Source organism: Temnothorax americanus, unplaced genomic scaffold (genome assembly GCF_048541705.1).
Source record: "Temnothorax americanus isolate GAGA-0224 unplaced genomic scaffold, ASM4854170v1 Scaffold119, whole genome shotgun sequence".
In the NCBI taxonomy this organism is placed as follows: Eukaryota; Metazoa; Arthropoda; class Insecta; order Hymenoptera; family Formicidae; genus Temnothorax; species Temnothorax americanus.
Genome location: NW_027509252.1, coordinates 120,536 through 143,499, shown reverse-complemented (window position 1 = coordinate 143,499; position 22,964 = coordinate 120,536). Strand labels below are relative to the sequence as shown.

General features: G+C 40.2%; 1 protein-coding gene and 1 long non-coding RNA gene across 2 annotated transcripts; one reads left to right on the top strand and one right to left on the bottom strand.

The window, feature by feature from the left end:
• Positions 1 to 5,671: 5,671 nt before the first annotated feature.
• LOC143908869 (uncharacterized) lies at positions 5,672 to 13,560 on the top strand. The gene is made up of 5 exons (XM_077426697.1): positions 5,672 to 5,858; positions 5,938 to 6,137; positions 6,381 to 6,599; positions 12,346 to 12,505; positions 12,613 to 13,560. The coding sequence occupies exons 1-4, from the start codon at positions 5,672 to 5,674 to the stop codon at positions 12,484 to 12,486; spliced, it is 747 nt and encodes a 248-aa protein (XP_077282823.1). The 3' UTR covers positions 12,487 to 12,505; positions 12,613 to 13,560.
• A 3,048-nt stretch (positions 13,561 to 16,608) lies between these two features.
• On the bottom strand, positions 16,609 to 21,458 carry LOC143908887 (uncharacterized). Its single transcript, XR_013260291.1, has 3 exons — positions 20,998 to 21,458; positions 20,722 to 20,793; positions 16,609 to 17,346 (listed from the first exon to the last, which is right to left on the bottom strand). It is a non-coding gene; the product is annotated as an uncharacterized LOC143908887 (long non-coding RNA).
• Between the last annotated feature and the right edge of the window lie 1,506 nt (positions 21,459 to 22,964).

Here is a 22,964-nt window from a genome sequence, read left to right as displayed (position 1 = left end):
AGCCGAGCTAGCAAGCGAACCCCAAAACCTCGGGCCGAAAAACCCGGGGGGCCCCTCGAAGAGCCCCGAAAAACCGTTTTAACCCAATTTACAAAACCCCCAATCCCGGGGATTTTCCCAGAAAAACCCGTTAGAGAACGCCCCCCCGCCCCGCCTGGAACTGACCGAAACCCACCGCGACTTTCCCGGGTTTAACCAAAAATTTCCCGGGGCCGACCCGGGCCCCAAAAACCCGCACCCCCCACCACCCAGACCCATGGCCCAAAAAGGGGGGAAAAAAATTTGGGGAACATTTTAAAGGAAAGGATCCCTGGGGTTTTCGGCGATCGCCCAAATTCCCCGCCGGTACGAATTTCGGCGAAAAAGGGCCCCGCGGTTTCCCCAAAACTTCTGCGAGGAAAAACGCGCTCCTCTGGTCCCGGGAACAACCGGGGACGGAGGGTTTCGTTTGGGCACGATTATCTTTAGACTTTAAGGAAACTTTTCCTCCCCCCCCGGGGTCCCGGACTACAGCCCCGTTAACGGACCGGCCCGTACGCAGGGGAAAGGGGACCCCCCTACGAAAAATTTACGGGACACCCCTATAAGTCATGCGACTGGCGGGGGGGATACTCCACCGGGGAAAAAAAAGCGAGAAAATTACGAGGTTTTGCACCCCGACTACCAAAAGCCGCATCTGGCGAGGCGACTCCGTTACCCCCTTCGGGGCCCCCAAGCAGCGAGCCAGCAAATACGAAAGGCTTCAGTAAAAACCAAAAGAAACGCGCCCCGCGAAAACCAAATTACCCCCCGAAGCGCCAATTGCCCCCGGCCGCGTAAAAACCGACAGGAATGCTGCTGGAAGTGAAAAAAAAGGGGAAACACACCCGATTGATTGCCGGGACCCGCGCGGAAATTTGCTTCAGTGCGGGCAAGGATGGAGTTTCAAAAAGGGATTTCCACCCCCCGCCGGGAAAGGGCCGCCGGGAAACCCCCGGAAAAAACCCCGGCCCCCCCCCCCGGGTTTCCTCCCCGTAAAATTTTTTCCCGGCCGCCCCCCCTCGACACCGGGTAAACGAAAAAAAACCCTCATGGCACTACTCGAAGGGGAAACCGAAAACCCTTTTTCAAAAACGAGAACACCGCGCGACCCCGTGAAAAACCCCTCGGCTTCGCGATGTCCCCAACGAAAAACGAGGTGCAACTAGCCCAACCCGGGCCCCCCGAAACTTTTTCCCCGGCCCCCGGGCCGGGGTACCGCCCCAAAACCCCAAGAGAAGCACCCATTGGGGATAAATTTTTTAAAACATGCCCGAACCTAGCGGGGCAGATCCTCGGAGTAGATTTTTGGGCAAAAATCGGTCGCGCAGTAACCGCGCCCCGCCAAAAAAATTTTAAAGCCCCCAAAACCCCCCCCGGGACGGCCGGACGAGGGGGGGAAAGACCCCCGGAAACCGACCGAGGGGAAAAAAGGGCCCGAGAATTCCTCGAGCAAAAAACTAACCCCTGTTTTTAAAAACCCTCCCCCGGACCCCCCCCGACAGAAGGCGCACCCAAATCCCGCCCGAAAACCGACCGCCCCCCTCCCATCAAACAAAGATTTCCCGGCCCCCCGTAACCCCGGGAAAGCAGGCCGTTATCGACAGCGAAAACGAGGAAAAATGGAGCGAGACGGGTAAGTAAATAAAGAAAACCCCCCCACAGCGCCTGGAGCTTTGCCCCTAGCGTGGTTAGAAAGAAAAAAGGCAGCACCCATTTTTATTTGATTTCCCGGAAAGGGGCAAAAGGGCGCAACCGAGCCCGAGCCTACCCGCTTTTCCCCAGATTTCCCCCACCTTGATAAATTACGCGGGCGGCGAAATACCTTTCCACGCCGATCTGAAAAGCGGTTTAAAGGGGGATACCGTCACACCGTCCAGTTTGCCCCCTCACCGCGTTTACCGGGGACCCCGGGGAAGGGGTCTTTCATTTCAAGGAAAGGGCCCTTTGGCCTACACTCCCCCCCCGTAGTTCCAACGAAAAACTAGATCCGTGTCGGACCCAAAATTTGGGAACCCCCCCGATTCGGTTTTACCTCGACGAAATATAATAATTTGCGAGGGCATTCGAAGGAAAAACTCCCAAAAATAAGGGGGAGGATCCTTCCCACGGCTCCGCGACGCGAATTTTAAAAAATCAATCCGCCCAAAGGCGATTTGCGTAAACCCCCTAAAATACCTAGGGCACATCGTTGCCGGAAAAAAAGGGAAAGGAAAAAGACCCCGAGAAAGAAAACCCAAAAACCCCCCCCGGGGCCGGGCCCCCAAAACCTTTAAAACAAATCCGCCCCAATTTTTAAAGGGGTCGCCCCCTGGTAAAGGGGGATTTTAAAAAGACTTCGGGGACCGTCGCCGCGCAAACCCCACGCGGTTTCCCCCCAAAAAACGGGGCCCCGGGGGGGGGTTGGGGGGGCCCGGGGGGGAAAACGAAAAGCATTGAGCAAATTAAAGACGACCTGACCCCCGCGCCCGGGTTTTCCTTGCCCGGATTTTAGCGTCGTTTTGTCCTGCAAAAACCCACCCAGCACAAAAGGGGAGAAATAGGGGCCCCTGTAACGCAAAAATTTTTGGAGGGGGAAAGAGTCCCTCGCATACGAAAAACCCAACTTCAAAAAAGGCCGAACGAAACTTACAGGCGAACCCCCGGGTCAATGCCTAGCCGTAAAAATGGGGGGAAAAAGCCGCATGCGGGGACTATTTTTGAGGGGGGGGACCCTTTACCCTTCTCACGGACCCCCAGTCGCTCGGTGGTTGGGAGAAAAGACCAAACCAAAGGGGAGATGGGGGGTGGGCATTCGGTCCAAAAATATGACATAGAGATCCGCTACAGGAAGGGGGCCCCTTTAAAGGGGGGCAGACGCGCTGTTTGGCCCCCCGCCCACGGGCAGCCGCCCCTTAAAACCCCCCCCCGCCTTTTCCCCTGGTATCGCCGCACGTTGCCCCGCCCTTTCAAACGCCCCGCGCGAATATCCGACTACGAAAAAAAAGGAGGGAAAAACTCCCTCCCCCTCCTCCAAAGCCTCAATTTTAAAAAAACACCCGCCGGGGAGCAATGGAAAAAAGTGGTTTGCCAAAGACCAACCCCCCCGAAAAATTCCTACCAGTCACGACGCCCCCACGGGTGGAACTCTGGGGATCGCGGGAAAAAAAAGGCCCCGGGGGCGCCAGTAATATTATTGGGGTGGAGGGTTTTTGGGAAAAAGGCAGTACGCCGAAAATGTCAAAATGCTTAAAGCCCTAAAGTCGCCCCAAACACGACCGCCGGCACGTACAGCCCCTTCCCTGCCGCCCCCGGGAACAAGGGCACCCTTGGATTAATAGGGGGCCCCTTTCCAAAGCTCAAAGGGGGGGGGCATTTCATGGTCCTGACCATGCAAAGGGCCGTTTTTCAAAATGGGGTGGAGATGCGTCCCTTACGTCGGCCACCGCCCCTGCCGTCACGGGCAAACATTGGGCCCGAAAGCATACTGTACCGGGGCCCCGGGGGGGCCCCCCAGGGGGGAATCTTGGGCAGATAATGGGGCCCCAGCTCCGGTCCGCGAAAAAATTGAAAAAAATGCTAGCCCCCCCCTCACGTGCGACAGCATATACGCCCGTGCAAGGGGCCAAAATTTCAAACCCCGGTTTTTAAAAAAAAGGAAGGAGGGAAGGGAAAGACAAGGTAAAACAATTTTGTGACCAAAATCATGAAATTGGGATGAAATACCGGGAGTGCAATTTGCGTACAATACGGGGGCCGGGACGAGGCAAAAGGATACACCCCGGCATTTGGGCTACGGTTTGGGGGGTATCCCTCTCAATGAGACGCCGCCCCAAAAAAAAACCGCCCGCCGGCCCCCCACGAAAAAGGCCGCAAAACATCTCGAGGAGGGCCCTTTGAACTCGCGAGAAACATCCGCACACGCGTTCCAGCGACAACAAAAATTTTTATAATCTCCGCCCACGAGCGTGGGGCACCAAAAAAGGGGGACGGGGAGGCCGGGGAACCCACCCCCAAAAAAAGCAGCCCGCATTCAACGCAAAAACCCCCGCGCCGGAAAATTTAAAGGGGCCCCCCCGAGGTGCGGGCCCTTTTAGTATCCCCCCAATTTTGGACCCGCGCGATAAAAGCGGCAAGGGATCCGACAAAATCCACGTATAAGATTTAAAAACCGCGCCGGAAACCCCCCCTCCCGGCACGAGACCGGGGAAGAAAAAGGCGAAAAAGAAAGCGAGAGCAAAGCAAAAACCGGGCCCCCAAAAATTACTACGACCCCGGGCAAGACACCGAAAAGGGCAACAAAGAATATTTAAAAATTTCCCCCTGCCCCCTCCCCGGAACCGTTAAAAAAAAAAAAGGTGGTTAAACCCGGAGAGGGGCTCGGGGTTCCGTTTCCCAAAAGGGGCCTTTTCCAAAATTGGGAAAAAAAATCGGCAAAACCGGGGACCCAACCGGGGGGGCCAATTGCGCTCAAAAGGAGGGGGTGATTAACATGCGCCTTTTAAAAAAAATTCCCCCCCGGGAGCATCACCGGGCCGCCCGCCGAAACCCCCGGCGGAAAAGGCAGTTTTTCCCTTTTTTTTAAAAGATCATCCCCCCTATCCCCAAAACCTTTTCGGGGGAACCGACTCGGAGCGCCGAGCGGGCCAAAAAAACGGCCAAGCCCCCAAAAGAAAAAGGGGCTGGGGGGGCCCGACCCCAAGCCCCCCCCGTCCACCCCGGGCGCGGGGGTTTTCCTGGGAAAACCCCCGCCACCCGACCGCCAGCGGGCTTTTAAACCAGCAATGTTGTAGGTTTTAGATTCCCCCACCCCCAAAAAAACCGACCAAAATTCCCCTCCCCGGGACCCCAAATCCCACGCAAAAAACCCGGGGAGAGAACCCTTTTCCCCCTTTTTCCAGGGAAGTTTGGGGTTTGCTCGAAATCCCTTCAACCCTTTTAAAAACCGGGGTGAACCAGGGTAAAGAGTTTTTTCTTTATCCCCAAAGGGGTCTTGGCCACCCGGGGCCGCCTCCCGCCTACACGAATGGGCGCCAGGAAATGGGGAAAAAACTTCCTTTTCCCCAAAAGGGGTTTTTAGCCGCTGATATACGCCCAATGGGAATCCAAACCCGCGATACCCGTCACCCCCCGCCCAAAATCCCTTTTAGGGAGCCGCACGCCCCCCCTTTTCCCAAACCCCCCCGGGATTTCCGGCCCGCTTTCCGGCGTCCCACGTTTTGAACCGGTTTTTTAAACCCGTCCGCGACCATTACAGTATTTTTAAACCGCGTCCGGATTATCACCGTATCTTTTAAACCGCGGCCCGGGGAAAACCCCCAAAAAATATTCACGATTCCCCGATATCTTTTTTTCCCCCATTTAAAAACCCCCCCCCATTTTTCAAACTCCCCGGGGTTCCGGATGTTTTAACCCTCCCCATCAGAAAACAACCGCGATTTTTTCATTTTCATGCCCCGGACCCCTTTCTATTATAAAGCGTATAAAAAAAACCCCTTTTTTTTGTTTATTATATTTTAAACCGGCTTTTTTTTTCCTCCCCCCTACTCCGAACCCGGGCCAGCCGCGACTAACCCCTTAAAAGCTAGGTTGTTTTACAATTGAGAACATTATTTGCGCCATGCCTCTTTTACAAGATTGATATGAGGTGATGTGGACTTGACATACTTTGCAGATGCAGTACTTTGTAGTATTTTTTGACGATTTTTGTAATCTCGTACCAGAAAATTGGATGGATTTAGAATCAAACATAGTTTTTTGGCCTCCAAAACAGGTGAAATTTAATAAAAACAAAATGCATTATCTACATCCAAAAGATGACTGGCTTATATACAAATGCCGTAAACGTTTGGGACCTTTTGGTGCGTTTTTCTCAAGAATGCTAAATATTTAGAAAATATTTACTTACTGTACACAAATGAAAATTAACACTTTTGGCAGAGTCTTTTCAATTAGCTAATCAAGTAGAAGAGCACTGCATGAACGTATCTACAAATGAAAATACTGATGACATGTGTGACAAAGCTATTAAGGCATCTGAGGCACCAAAGAAACGAAATAGGAGAAAGCCAGAATGGCTTCGGAACGAAACGTTGGCGTCGGAAGAAGAAGTAAAAGAAGAGGAGGAAGAGGAGGAGGAGGAGGAGGAGGAGGAGAAAGAGGAGGAGGAAGAAGAAGAAGAAGAAGGTAATGTAAAGTAAATTTCCGATGTTTCTGTTTTTAATTTTTTTGTAGTATATATTTTTATTGCACGACACTCATAATTAAAAACAATGAGTTTCTTGTAACTTTTAACGTAACAGAATTGTAAAATTTTTTCTTTTGTAATCTTAGAATACAAACACTAATCTTACACAATAATAATATATATATTTAAATTAATATTTGTAGAACCATTGACCGAAGAACGATTTGAAGAATATTACAAATACCTCAACACGAAGTTGAATCATATTATTAATTTACTAAAAGGTGGCACAGAAGTGCCAGATGAAATGGTAGATGGGCAGAGTTTTTTACCGAAATTTCCTTTGCAAACTGTTGAAGAATTCAAAGAATTTGAACGAAATCTTGTCGAGTCCTTGGAAGTACAAAAATTATACGTAAGAGATTATTTAATTGTCATACTTTTTTTTACAATACTGTTGCGCCCGTGCGAGTCTGTCCGAGACGCCCGGTATGCGCCCGTGCTAGCGGCGAGTTGAGAATCGTTCCTGACGACCAGCTGATATGGATTATTGATTTTCCTGTGATGTTCGGTTGTTGTTTGTTTTCGAGCGGCGGACTTGGTGCGAACGTAACAGCTCGAATCTCTGTTGTACTTGGTGTGTACTACTAAAACGAGTCTTTACCATCTTATATTGTGTCACTTCATTGCCCGCGAGTGCCGGTTGCGCGAGTGAGTGAGTGAGTGAGTGTAGTGACGCGATCTCGAACTGCGGCGAGCGCAACATTTTTGGGGGCTCGTCCGGGATCGGACGATCGTTTTCGGCAGAGATGAGCGGCCAGGAAACAGGCGGGATAGCCACGACGGCGGCTCCTTCGAGGAAGAGGGCTCGTGCCGCGACTCCTTCAGCGGGAGCCCCGCAGCCCGTGACCCAAGCGGAGACTCTTCAGGCGGTTCTCCTGGAGATGCGGGCGATGCGAGAGGAGCAGGCGCAGAGGGAGGTGACTCATGCGGCGGAGCTACTGCGTCGGGATGAGGAGCTCTAACTTCGACGAGAAATTCAGCTAAGTCCCTCCATTAATAGAGCGTCTGGGGATATCGGTGATGCGGGGACGCGTTGTGAACTTCCCGGGGCGAATGATTCGCGCTTGGGTCCGGCGTCCCATCTCGTGTATCCGGGAGTGAGCGAGGCGCGAACTAACTCGGGCGAGAGCGTCGCGCGCACGGAGCTTGGTTACAAGCTCAAGCCCGATGTCTACGATGGGTCGGTTCCGTTGCAGGAATTTTTCTCGCAATTTGACATAATTGCGCGTGCAAATCAATGGAAAGACGAGTCAAAGACCATCGCATTGGCCTCGTGTCTGAGGGGAAAAGCGCGCTCGGTTTTAGATTTGGTCGAGGATGTCGATAATTTAAAGTACGCAGAATTAAAATCAAAGTTAAAGTTGCGTTTCGGGGAGGGGCACCTCTTTCAAAATTATTATTCTATTTTTACAAACCGGAAACAGAAATTCGGAGAGGATTATGCGTCTCTCGGTTCCGAATTAGAAAGGCTTGTACGTTTAGCGTATCCCAAATGTCCCTTTGTGATTCGAGATAAAATTGCGTGTGCGCAATTTATCTCGGCGTTTACGGACGGATTTGTGAAAAGGACTCTTCAGTTAGAGGGCGTGACTTCCTTAAAATTAGCGGTTGAGAGGGCGAAAGCCGTTAAAATAATTTACGGAGAGAATTCTGGGGGGTTCGAAAAGAGAAAGGAAAATTTTGAAAAAGGGAATAAAAAGCCCGCGCTGCAAAACGGGAGCGACAAAAAGGCAGAGGGGAAGAAGGAGGAAAACGGTAGCAGTTACCGCAATAACCGTTACCGTGCCACTGCCAAAGAGTGCTGGCTTTGTGGAAAAGTCGGGCATTTCCGGGCCGAATGCCCCGGGAACACGGAGGGAAACGCGGATTAGTTGCTCTCGGCGGGGGGAGAGTAACTTGCGCAGATAAAGCCCCGAATGTTGTGATTTGTTCTATTAGTAATAATTACAATTCTTGTGATTTTTGTTATAAGGGCAAATTAAATGGGAGGGATTGTTTCTTTAAAATTGATACGGTTTCCGATGTCTCTATCGTAAATAAAAAGTTCCTTGGAGAGTTTGATGAGGAGACTCAGATCGGAAATTGCTTTCTTCGCTATCCTACGGGAGAGAAAGTTCAAGTTGAGTCTAAGGTCAAGGTGAGAGTTCAAATCGGGGAATTCTCTGAAAAGATTTCTATGTACGTAGCGGAAATTAGCGATGAATGTCTATTGGGTGGAGATTTCTTGAAAATTGTTAACCTAGACGGAATCTTTGATTCGGTTTTTGGAAAATCAAGGCGGGATGTCAGAAAGGTTTTGAATTGTTTTCGGATAGAAGGTTTTTCTGAAATAGTCCCTTCCTTCTTAGAAGAGCTTTTTGAAAGAAATTCTAAAAATCTGAGTAAAGAACAGAAGAAAGCTTTTGCTGAATTTTTAAATGAATTCCAGGACGTCTTTTCAGAAAAAATTGTTGCAGGGAACTGCGGAATTGTTAATCATGAAATTAATCTGAAGGACTCTACCCCAATTAAACAAACTCCCCGTCGTATTCCTATTCGAATGAGGGGGGAGGTTGATCGGATTATCGAAGAAATGAGAGAGCAGGGTGTGATAGAGGAATCACGTAGCCCTTGGGTTTCGCCAGTTGTGCTGGTTAAGAAAAAAGATGGATCAGTTCGTTTTTGTATTAATTTTTGGAAAGTGAATGGAGTTACCAGGAAGGATTCTTTTCTCATGTCCAGAATAGACGATATTCTTGATCAGTTGTCAGGCAATAGTTGGTTTCTACAATAGTTAATTCTACTCTTGATCTTAAAAACGGGTATTGGCAAATTAAGATCCGCCCGGAAGACCGCGAAAAAACGGCTTTTTCTATTGGAAGTGGATTATGGCAGTTTATTGTGATGCCGTTTGGTCTTTGTAACGCTCCTGCCACCTTTGAACGATTAATGAAAAAAATTCTACAGAAGTTATCAAAGATTTGTTTGACCTATCTGGATGACGTTATTATTTTTGGTAAAAGTTTCGAAGAGATGTTAGAAAATTTAAGAAAAGTATTTTTTGAATTACGTTTAGCTAATCTGAAAATTAATCCTAAAAAATGTGTACTTTTTGGTAATAAAGTAAAATATTTGGGACATGTGGTTTCGGCAGAGGGCGTTGCGACAGATCCCGATAAAATTTCTGCTGTGAAAGATTGGCCGGTCCCTCATACCAAAAGGCACTTGCGCAGTTTTCTTGGTTTTTGTTCTTACTACCGGAAGTTTGTTAGGGGATTCTCTTCTTTGGCAAAACCCCTTTTCACGTTAACCGGGAATCAAGTGAAGTTTATTTGGGGAGAAGAATGTCAGAATTCGTTTGAGAGTTTAAAACAAATGTTAACGTCCTCCCCTGTACTTTCATTTCCAAAAGGGGAGGGTGAGTTCGTGCTGGACACGGACGCCTCCAACATTGGAATCGGTGCAGTTTTGTCTCAAAGGCAGGAAGGATTGGAGAAAGTCATTGCGTACTTTAGTCGCGTGCTGAGCAAAACGGAAAGAAATTATTGTGTAACTCGTCGTGAATTGCTAGCGATAGTAGATTCGGTTAAATCTTTTCGGTATTATCTTTTGGGACGCAAGTTTATTATTCGTTCGGATCATGCCTCTCTTAGATGGCTCATGTCCTTCAAAGATTTGGAAGGACAATTAGCTCGTTGGCTGGAAAGGCTCCAACAGTACGATTTTGAAATAATTTATCGTAAAGGTTTTTCACACGGAAACGCCGATGGTCTTTCCAGGCGTCAGTGTGAAGAAGATAACTGTACTTTTTGTGAGAGGGTAGCAAGAAGTAATGCTGGGGAGCCGAAAACAATTGCGCGTATAATTCTAAAAGGAGAAACTTTGGACGAATGGAGGAAAGACCAACTAAAGGATCTAAGTATTGCAACGATTTATCGGGGCAAAGAGTCAGGAATACGCTCATCCCATACTGAGGTTTCTGCGAGGGATATTTCAGCTCGGATTTATCTTTTTTATTGGGACGCTCTTATTTTGAGAGATGGTATCCTCTACAAAAGATGGGAGGCTCCTAATTTAAAGTCTTGGATTTACCAGCTCGTAGTCCCCCGGAAACGAATTAAACAGGTTTTGGAAAAGGCGCACGATTCTTCGTCAGGTGGTTATTTTGGGGTTAATAAAACCCTTGAGAAAATCCGAAAGCGATTTTATTGGGCCACCTGTAAGCGAGACGTAGAAGATTAGTGTAAGTCTTGCGAAATCTGTGTTTCTAAAAAGGGCCCTTCGGGAAAAGGAAAATCCCCACTACAAATTTACAATGTTGGGGTTCCTTTCGAAAGAGTTCAAATGGACATACTTGGTCCTCTCCCTTTGACAAAATCGAGTAATAAATATTTGTTGGTTATTGTGGATTGTTTCACCAAGTGGGTAGAAGCTTTCCTTTTGTGGAGTATTAGAACGAAAATAGTGGCTGAAGCCTTTGTTAATCAATTTGTCTGCAGGCATGGGGTTCCCTTGGAAGTCCATACGGACCAAGGGAGGAATTTTGAGTCAAAGCTTTTTGCGAAAGTAATGGAACTCTTTGGAATTAAAAAGACAAGGACTACTGCATTGCATCCACAATCCAACGGACAGGTTGAGAAGCAGCATCAAACGATAACCAATTATCTAGCCAAATACGTCTCCGAAAATCAGAGTGATTGGGATCGGTGGATTCCCTTATTTCTTTTAGCGTATAGGTCTTCGAAACATGAGGTCACAGGCGTTACTCCTGCAGAAATGTATTTTGCCCGAGATCTTAGATTACCTTTAGACTTATTGCGAGGAAATCCTCCCGGAGAGGAGAAACATAAGTTAGAAGGAAGTTTTATCGGGAGGCTAAGAAAAAAATTAGAGGATATTCATTCCGAAGTTAGGGAAAAGTTGGAAATTAAGTCTTCTAAAGTAAAAAACTGGTATGATCAAAGAGCTAGAAAGAATCTTTTTCAGGAGTCTCAAAAAGTATGGTTATATAATCTTCGTAGAGAGATAGGGAAAGCTCCAAAATTGCAAAGAAATTGGGAAGGTCCTTTTCAAATTGTGAAAAGATTAAGTGATGTATATTGTATTCAGAAAACACCTCGACATAAAAAGAAGGTAGTACATGCAGACAGATTAGCTCCTTTTTCGGAGAGGTTGGTCGGAAGTTGTTAGTAAAATCGAAACTTTGTAATCTATTGAAGGGAATTTATGCATAGAAAAAAAACTTATTATTTTGTTAAAAGTTACTGCATTCGTTATTTGTTTTGTTTAAGGGGGAGTTTCGAGGAAGAAAAATCCATCATTAAGGAATTGAGTTTTAGCTACATCTTCTCGGAAGAAAGCTAACTGAAGACTGCCTCTCCCTCGGTTTTCGATTGAGGTTTTCCGAGGGACTTGGGCAAATGCCGAGGCAGGGACTTGGGGAGTCTAAATGACGTTGGGTCCTCAGGAAATTTCTCCCCCCTTGTCCGAAAACTAGAAGAGTGACATCGACGACGAAATGGGATACGGCGACGAGGAAGTCAACGTCGGGGCAATGGAAGCGGGTTTCTACAAGTTCGTCTTATGAGATAGGACGGGAAATTGCGGGTTGGACAAAGGAAGCGAAGCCTGAAACCCGTAGCAACAGCTCGGAAATGGGCGGGAATCGTTTTGGAGTCCTGGAACCTGCGGGAAAAAGAGGAACCGCTTGGAGACTGCCCTCCCTGATTGTCGGGACGACAATCGAGAAGAAGGGGGGGCAGTGTTGCGCCCGTGCGAGTCTGTCCGAGACGCCCGGTATGCGCCCGTGCTAGCGGCGAGTTAAGAATCGTCCCTGACGACCAGCTGATATGGATTATTGATTTTCCTGTGATGTTTGGTTGTTGTTTGTTTTCGAGCGGCGGACTTGGTGCGAACGTAACAGCTCGAATCTCTGTTGTACTTTGTGTGTACTATTAAAACGAGTCTTTACCATCTTATATTGTGTCACTTCATTGCCCGCGAGTGCCGGTTGCGCGAGTGAGTGAGTGAGTGGGTGAAGTGACGCGATCTCGAACTGCGGCGAGCGCAACAATACAAATGCTCAAATCGTAATGATATATTTTCCTTTATTTTTGCAGATTAATGAGATAAAGATGATCGGAGGATCTGATGCAAGCAAATTCACCAGAGCCACATTGCGCTTTTTAATGTCGAATCATCTAGCAATAAAGTATTCTTGGTCCGGTCAAAGAAACACATTAAAATTTCAAACTACTTGAATTTCTCAACTCATTGTCGGTGAGTTAATAAGCAACATTTTCTTCTTCAGTTTTTAGATTACCAAATATTAATGTTTAACTTTTACAATATCTATATACCTATACTTACAAAACATTATGTTGTAGAAACCATCTCGAAAATAAAGAACGTTCCTAAGAACGACATTGGGATATTTGTTAAGAAGTGGCTGCAGCACGCTAGTGACCGGATAAAAAAAGGACCTAGATTATATTTATAGGTAGATTCAGGAAGTACATTTTTGGCGCTATTTTCAACTTTTATCTCGCTCGATTTGTACAAGCGATGATGTACGTATTATTTGTAACGGTATGAAAATGAGTTTAATTTTGATTTAAGATGAAAGAAAACTTAATTTTATTTTGTTTTATTACACATTAATTATTTTGCATCGGCCGGCCGCTCGACGGAACTCAATGAGCCCGCTTTCGTGTTATAAACGTTACAATATGTAATCGCGTGTAAATGTGCTGGACGCGTATACCGCTCGGGACATAAATTATCTAATTAAACACGATCGATTTTCCAAAACTCGCCTTGTTGTCCCAGCGAAAAAGCTCATGCGTTGCGATCACCGCTATTCGTATAATTATATTCTACTTTTATGTTTTCCTTCCAATCGCTAAAGACTCTCATCCGATGAAGCATTAACGGGACGCGCGGAAGTGCGTCCGAATTCCGAAATACAACGATCGTCGCTGCTTCTGCGAAGTAACAATATATTATTTGTAGAATTTCGAACCGTTACTCGATCACTCTTTCGGGACACTTTTATATTTTCATAATATTATATTATACATTATGATTATTTTGCATATAAAATTTTATTTTACGCATGTCTGTATGTACGATAAATATGTCGCTCATATTATACGAATCGTTTGTTATAACAATATGATACTTACAATATTTCAAATCTGTATACCAATTTAGTAATATAATCATTAATCGATATACCTGAATCATGGATATTTTTATTTTATATTTCCTATATTTATATTCCTAATTTCAGTATTTATAATCCTAATATTCTGTCTGTAACATTGGATAAGAAAGAATCCTTCATAATCTATCCAAAAATAGTTTCTGCATCAGAAAGAACATAAAATGGATTAGTACATTTTATGTTCTTTCTAATGTAGAAACTGTTTTTGGATAGATTATGAAAGATTTTTTCTTATCCTTCAAATACAAAGAAATTATTTTTCTATTCTATGAGAAATCGCAATGCATTCGAAATAGTGCTTAGATAGAGCTCTATTAGAATACTGTCTAAACATAATTTGGAATACATTACGAATTCTTATGGAGTAGAAAAGTGATTTTTTTTTGTATCTGAAGAAGAACTCAGAACTGGTGACGTAGGAAAGAACTCCTTTTGAACTCTTAAGAATTCTTTTAGAACAGAAATGATATATGGGAAAAGAATACATTTTAAAAATCGAGTTTTTAAAAAGAATTCTTTTTCAATTCTCTGTGCTATTTGATAATAAATTATAATTTTCAATATAAACAGGTTTCCCAAAAATGAGATATTAAAGAAAAAATGGATGGATGCTATAAATTTACCAACAACTCCAAACTTCAAAACTACATATATATGCAGCGACCACTTTGATAACAAATTTCATTATTCTGATGAATTCAGAAGCAGAAAACGACTACGAGCAGAAGCTGTTCCTGAAATAAATTTAAATCCATATTATTTGTCATCAGAGAATGTTGCAAACGAGCCAGTAACAGAAAGAGTAGTATTAGTTAGCAATATCAATAAACTTGAAAATAATATATTAAAAAAGAAAAATTTAGAATTAAATTAAAGATGATAAAGAGACTGAGATATGTGGGGAAAAGATGCCTGCAAATTTTTTTGATGAAGGTTCTTTAAATGAGCAAGTTGGTTCATATGAACCAAATAATAGTAACAAATTAATTAAAAGACGGCGATACGAGTCAAGCGCGGTACGTGGTGCGCAACTAGAGAATTAATAGTTACAGAAGTAACGAATTACAATGTATATACGTATATACATACATTCCAATTTAATAAACTGCGCGCCGATTGTTTGTCGGACTTGAAACACAGTTATCGTTGGAACATTTAATACCCTTCCCTCCCCGGAATTAAATCTATACGATTTAATTATTTAAAAAACTGTAAAAAAATTATTGCGAAAAATATTACCTCAGCCAGGATTCGAACCTGGAACCTCCCTCATTCCGTGAAGGGCGTCGTACCAATTCGACTACCGAGGCATGTGGTAATATTTATCGCAATAACAGTGTTGATAAGTTTAACAAGCGCATGTTTCAGCCTGCGTAGATTCAAATTTCTTTACAGTTTTTTAAATAATTAAATCGTATAGATTTAATTCCGGGGAGGGAAGGGTATTAAATGTTCCAACGATAACTGTGTTTCAAGTCCGACAAACAATCGGCGCGCAGTTTATTAAGTTGGAATGTATGTATATACGTATATACATTGTAATTCGTTACTTCTGTAACTATTAATTCTCTAGTTGCGCACCACGTACCGCGCTTGACTCGTATCGCCGTCTTTTAATTAATTTGTTGACATTTTCACGAGTCTAATGATATATTTCAAATAATAGTATTGTAAGCAATGACTCAAACATTAAAAAAAAGTAATTAATTATTTTTTACAGTAATAATGAAGTATATATGAATTACCATACATGTAATATATAGATAATATTATTTAAAAATATTACAATACGAATACTTGATATTTTCATTTTCAATGCAATTACATTCATTATAAATTAAAAGACTTAAAATTTTAGGAAAAATGTATTTACGCAGAACAAAGCTGTAAAAAGAGTTCGTTTTATGAATGATTTTAAAACAGAATATATATTTCGAGAAAACTTTGTTTTTGATGAAGCTTGGAATCGATTCTTAAAATTCACAATTTATGAAAAATCAAAAACGGCAGCTGCACATAACAAAAACTTACGCAAAAAAAAAATTTAAAAGTTTTGGTAAAAGATTTGGAGACAAAAGGAGAATTTGATGCTGCCGAATATTTAAAGGTGTTTTAAAATTTATTATATAATTATATATTGTTGCGTGCGCGCCGCCCGGTGTACTTCTCTGACTCCGAGCTGAAGCGTGCAACGGGCCGACTTCCGTCAAGATGCGAATCGCCCTTAATAACGCCTGTTTAAAAATATTGATTTCCCGATGTTCAATCAGATATTGATTTTCTACGAGGTGTTGTTTTGACCTGATGTTCGGATTTAGTTGGGATACCGTCACGTTCGGACGTGTCATCCCGAGCTCTCTATATTATTGAGCCATTTATTAAAGAAGTTCCTTTCGGTATTAACAACGAGTCTTTCTTTATTTCTGTGAGAGTGACGGAGTGCGCGCCGCGAGTGCTTGTGAGAAAGTGAGAGACCCGGCGAGCGCAACAATATATATATATATATATATATATATATATATATCTATGTCAGAAGGCAGTTTTGACGACAATTTTTCATATAACATGGCAGTTTCGACGACATTTGGAAGTTTTAACGACGGTCGTCAAAAACACCGCGGTATAAAAGCAGTTTTGACGACAGTTGTCAAATCTACCTTTGCATGGCTATATATTTGCGTGGCTATAGAAGGGTAGTTTTGACGACTGTCGTCAAAACTACCTTTACACGGTTAAATATATATAAGTATATAGAAAAATTAATTTGAACGACTGTTGTCAAACCTACCGTTATTTAACTGTATATATATTTATATACAAAAAGGCAGTTTTAACTACTGTCGTCAAAACTGCTTTTATATATTTTTATATATATATTTGTAGGTGTCAAAACTGCTGATAAATAAAAGATGTCGAAATTGTCATTTATCACTCATTTTAAAACATAACTGTTAGTACAAGCTAATCCGTTCTAACACACAAAACTTAAAAAATATAAATAATTAAACTGAAAAAACTTACATATGTCTAAAGATAGTTTTTGCCTTTATATTTTACTAAAAATATTAATGTACATTTGCTTTTTTAGAGAATAGCACATTATATTCTTCTTTCTAAAATTTTTTCTTGTTTTCAAATAAAATACAGAAATGTATAATATGGTTTTGACTAACTTTTCTGTTATCTGTATTGGCTTCATTAACTACACATGCCTATAGAGTGTAAAATAAAGTAATTATGTGTACAAATATAGTACAAATCATTTTAACGATGAGTTATATAAAATTATTTAAATACAAAGTGTATTTTGGCAACAATAATTATCAACTGTATTTCATTTTGCATTGAGTCATTATAATAATCTTTATATTCTAACAATACAATATACATTATGAAATCTACTATTTCAGGTGTCATTTGAATAAATTTATCACTTCAATTAAACTATACAATATATTACTTCAATTGAACTAGAAAAAATCTTTTTTCACATGTCATTTTTACAGTTGTCAAATCGGGTAACGTAAATATTGTTCAAGAAAGATTGCTTCACTTCCTGACTAGAAATTAATTTAAATTACAGCAAAATCTTAAACATGTTAGAACTTGTTGTTTAAAAGATTCACAAAAATGCTGTTAAACGTGATAATCGCTCTCGATTTGAAAGCAACACGCTAGGTGTCAAAACTGCCTTTATATTCATTTTTTATATACATTGTTGTCAAAACTGTCAATAGATAGAAGATGTCGAAATTGTCATTTATCACTCATTTTAAGGTATAACTGTTAGTGCAAAAAAATTATGCAATTTAACACAAAACTTAAAAAGTAAATTTAAAAAACTGACATACATATATGTAGGATGTCCAAAGGTAGTTTTTGGCAGTATATTTTCCTGAAAATATTTTATATATTAATGTACATTTGCTTTGAGAGAATAGCACATCGTATTCCTCTTTCCAAAATTTTGTTTAGTTTTTGAATAAAATACAGAAATGTATAATATGACAATTTGACTCATTTTCCTGTTATCTGTACTAGTTTCATCAACTACATACCTATACAGTATAAATTAGGGTACAAACTGTTTTCACGGTGAGTCGTATTAAGAATATTTACATACTAAAACTAAATATTTTTACAGGTATTGCTTACTACATTTAACTATTTGTTAATAATCTGAGATTGTAGTTTATTTATTTACAGCAACGTTCTTAGTAACATTTTAATAAATAATTAGCTTTTTTTCAATGCTACAACATATTATTTTATTGTGACAAATAACATATCTCTATGTCTGCGCAATATACACCAGTACTGGAAAAGACATGCATTGACTAATTTTAAATATGAAAATTATTTGTTGTTTACTAAAGTCTTATAAGGTATGTTTAGTAGCTTTTAGTTGTACGTACTACTGCTAATAATATTTCCACTAAAATTATTCTGTAAAAATTTTTATAATGTGTTTAATTTAGATTACTAAATGTCAATTCTACCTTTACAAGAGCTAAAAGTAAGGTATCCTTTTCACAATAATTACAAAGCAGTCTTTAACTGACTGATATCAAGAGAAAGTCCATTTACAAACCATGATATTCTGTTAAGCGAGAGTTTATTATTATTGTTTCCATTTTTAAAATCTAGTGAAATGTTATGGAATTATCTGTGACTAATTCAGTTGCTGTGTTTATCAAAGAATGTGCTTCTAGTCTCCACACATGTTTGCAGAATGTATAAAATATTTATATTAAATAAATGTGTGTGTATATGTGTGTGTATGTAAGTATGTATGTGTATGTGTGTGTGTGTGTGTGTGTGTGTGTGTGTATGTGTGTATACGTTAAAATAATCTTTAATGATTTATTCATAGAATGCAGTGGAATGTATTATCTACATCGTGGTATTTAAATAATGCACGTCGCGCATGTTATCAGCATAATCTCACAAATACATAAATCAATTAGTAAAATTTGATAAAATTTAGCTTACAATTTTTTAATATCTGTGTATATAATACATAACATTGCTTTCTAACAGAGATAGGTTATAACATATATTTCACTCCGATTCGTATATATCTACAATAGAACATAATATAACATTCAACAAATATTCTTTTACGATAAAGAACTTGTTTTTTAAAACCTCTAAAAAGGCTACACTAATATACGTGGATACTTTCATATTACACAGGATTCTAATACAGGATACAATCATGAATTCTTGATTAAAAAACTCGTTTTCGCATTATAAGTAAATTCTTTTCTGGATACCTGGAAACATTTGGTGGCTTGCTTTATAAATATTACTACGGATATAAAGAATATTATGTTGCTCTCAGCTTCTTTAAATATGAAATTGATATTCAATAATCTTAATTATAAAAACATTACGTTAGAATTGCCTATAGAGATTAATTTTAATACAAATGTTATTAAAGTTATAGTATATACACCTTATTAAGATTTAATAAACAGAAAATAATCTTTAGATTAAAAATTGATGTCTTACACTGATAGATGCATCTCTTTTACAACTGATGCATAATCTTGTATTAATAAGATGTATTTAGATGCAGAAAATAACACATACTCAAAATAGTAATATACCTGATCACTTATAGACATGGAATTTAAAAGGCCAAAAATCCGTTATCAGCTTTAATATACATGTAAAGGTATTTGAAAAAACGATAGAGCAAATAGGAGTTAAATATTATCATACTTTTTAAGTAATTTACTTGTGATGCAAATAATGTAGCATTTTGGATGTTTATATTAAATACTATGTATTTTCTGATACATATGTGAACTAAATAGCAACATAAACATTTAATTAATCTTCTATGATACATAGGTTCGTATTTATAGTTTTCTCTTATCTTAAGACCATCTTAAATAACGTCTTAAGATGCTAATACGCTTTTGATTGGTTTATAACATCTTAAGATTGTGCTTAAGAGACGGTCTTAAATATAAGATCTAACTATAAATACCTACCAATGACAGTACAGAATCATTGCTTCTTTAGTTTACACAGAAATTTAAAAAATATACGTTGATGATTTTGTCACATATCACACAATTCCAATAGTGGAAACAATAATGGTGAATTATATAGAATGAAATCATAAATGCTTATTAATAAAATTTCTGTGTCAATTGAAGAAGCAATGATTCTATACTGTCAATATGCATAAAAGAAGATTGAATGTATGTTTATGTTGCTATTCGGTCCATGCACGTATAAAAAAATTGAATTTTTAATATAAATACCTAAAAAGCTACATACTGAATTACCTGTATTACAAATTACTTATAAAGTATAATAATATACAATTCCTATCAACTGAATTGTCTTTACAAATACATTTATATGTATATTAAAGCTAATTATAAATTTTTGCCTTTTAAATTCCATTTATATGTAATCAGGTACATTACTATTTTGAGCATGTGTTATTTGCTGCATCTAAATACATCTTATTAATAGAAAAGTATGCATCAGTTGTAAAAGAGATGCATCTATAGTGTAACAAGCCAACTTTTAATCTGAAGATTATTTGCTATTTAGTAAATCTTAATAAAGTATATATACTATAGTTTTGATGACATTAATATTAAAATTAATCTGTGTAAGCAATTCTAACGTAATGCTTTTATAATTGAGATTATTGAATACCAATTTCATATTTGAAGAAGCTGTGAGTAACACATTCTGTACATCCGTAGTAATTTGCAAAGCAAGCCACCAAATGTTTCCACGCCTCAGAAGAGAGTGCATTTATAATGCACAAGATTTTTAATTTAGAATTCGTAATTATATCCTGTATTAGAATCCTGTAGAATGTTATGAGAGTATCCACGTATATCCGTGTAGCCTTTAGATGTTTTAAAAAACTAGTCCTTTATCCTGAAAGAATATTTGTTGAATGTCATTTGTGTTCTATTGCAGACATATACGAATCGGAGTAAATATGTATATACAAGTTGGAGTGAAATATATGTTTTAACATGTCTTTATCGGAAAGCAATATTATGTATTATATGTATACTATAGACATTAAAAAAGTGTAAGCTTAATTTTATCAAATTTTATTAACAAGTTTATGTGTTTGTAAAGTATGCTGATAACATGCGCGACACATATATTATTTAAATACCACGATATAGATAATACATTATACTGCATCCCGTGAATGCAGTAAGCAACACTTATACACAACATAATGTATTTTATTATACATATATGAAGAAGAGTAATTTACGTCAAATTATTAAGATGAGCAACATATCTCTTATTTTGTCGAAAGTACACTCAGTTAACACCACTACTTTGTCTAAAAAAAATAAATATTTCAAAATTTTATTATCGGTTTGAGACTGTAAAAAAAAATAATAAGTTACTGAAATGTGGACAATGTGAGATAAGGAATTATGTCATAACAAATGATTTTATGACACGTATTGTTATATAAATTTGATTTTCGCTTGGTGTGCGTAAATAATTAATATTTACATAATACGATGACAGATTTTCTAACCTTACATAATGCTATAGTTTTTTTAGTTAATCATTGTTTGTGCAATCTTGAACACAAATTTAAATTTTTCGTATTTTGTCTGGAGAAAAGCTATAATTTGCTGTCAATTCGATTACACGTTACGAGACTCTGATAGCGATGATACTTAAAGAAAAAATCTCGCTTAAAAGAGGCCCGTTTCATGTACATCGATATCTACGAATTGTCGCAACATTAAATTTTACGACGTTCCTAACCTATTTAGTGCTGGTCTACAACCTTGTTTTAAAAGATATTTAAGCTCTAAGCCGTAAGAAATTGACCAATGGCAATGGAATTTGAGGAAAATATTCGACTGTGATTGGTCAATTTCTTACTGCTTAGAGCTTAAATACCCTTTAAAGGAAGGTTGTAGACCAGCACTTAAGGCCATTGCACATAACAAAGTTTTAGTCATAATCGTAAAGCCGTAAGAAAATAGACCAATCACAGTCGATTATTCTCCTCGCGCTTGAAGAATAATCGAGTGTGATTGATCTATTTTCTTACGGCTTTACGATTAAAACTAAAACTTTATTACGTGCAATGGCCTTTAATAATGAGCACATAAATATAAAAGCATTTTTCTTTATGCACTTCATACAACAAGCACAGTATTCACAGAAATATACATACGTTACAACACTTATTAACGTTTACTGACACAACGTAGCTGTTTCATGTTAAAAGAATACTGCTTGTTAGGTTTTATATTTACATATAATTATATTTATATAAAATATTTAAAAAATTTTTTAGGGAGTGAAGTAACCTTTGTTTTGTAGCCCGTGGTCAAGATTACAGATTATGTTAAATGGGTGCGTTCAACAGAACAAACCGCTTAGTAGCGATCAAACGTGATTGGCTCTTACTTTTAGACCGAGCAAATCAACGTAGCGTGTTGACGACACTCAACAGTTGTGTCTGTTGTATTAGGCCAATGGCCGCGTTCAGCAGACACAACTATTGAGTTCGTCTTATCAACACTCTGCGTTGATTGGTTGGTTCTAAAAGTAAGAGCCAATCACGTTTGACTGCTACTCAGCGGCTTGGTCTGCTGAACGCGCTTATTGGCGCCCAATAAGCGCGTTCAGCAGACCAAGCCGCTGAGTAGCAGTCAAACGTGATTGGCTCTTACTTTTAGAACCAACCAATCAACGCAGAGTGTTGATAAGACGAACTCAACAGTTGTATCTGCTGAACGCGGCCAATGTTTACGAATGCCGGTGAGCAGGTTTTGATTAATCGCGTTGCTTGATTCGGCCGAAAGATGAGATTTGATTTTTTTTCCGAGTCGACAACGACGCCCGGCCAACTTGGACAGTCGACACGTAAAAATCATGACTGTGCGCATGCGCACGACATAGTATTCCGACAGACGATTGATTGTAGACCCGGCCTTGGTCTACAATCAGTCGTATGTCGGAGTCGGATGTCGCAACGTAGCCGATGGTCCAATGAGAGAATTTCTTTTTCGGAAACGAATTTTCCTTGCCGATAAAGGTATAGCTTTGTCGGCAACCTTGTTGCTGTCGCTGTCGTTATCGCTATCGCTGTCGCCTATTGTGCAAGGAGCTTAAAGGTGAAATTTCATGGGCAGTGAAAAACAGCAGATCGTGCTGATTGACTATAAAATAGAGAAGTTCTAGAAATTCGAAAACTTCTCTATTTTGTAGCCAATCAATACGATCTGCTGCTTCTTTTTACTGCCCATGAAATTTTACCCTAAAGCCCGGTCTACAATGGATGTTGTAAGTCGTAAGTCCTAAGAATTGGCCAATCACAGTTCATTATTCTTCCACCACAAGGAGAATAATGAACTGTGATTGTTCAATTCTTGCGACTTACGACTTTGAGGAGAATAATCGACTGTGATTAGTCAATTCTTACGACTCACGACTTTACGACTCGCATTGTAGACCTAGCATAACAGATCAAATCAAGCAACG

What these genes read in the sequence shown, in the direction of transcription:
- LOC143908869 (XM_077426697.1), top strand. Translation starts at nt 5,672, where the DNA reads ATGCAGTACTTTGTAGTATTTTTTGACGATTTTTGTAATCTCGTACCA. An exon ending in TAAACGTTTGGGACCTTTTG is followed by an intron (nt 5,859 to 5,937) that starts GTGCGTTTTTCT and finishes CACTTTTGGCAG; the next exon opens with AGTCTTTTCAATTAGCTAAT. An exon ending in AGGAGGAAGAGGAGGAGGAG is followed by an intron (nt 6,138 to 6,380) that starts GAGGAGGAGGAG and finishes TTTAAATTAATA; the next exon opens with TTTGTAGAACCATTGACCGA.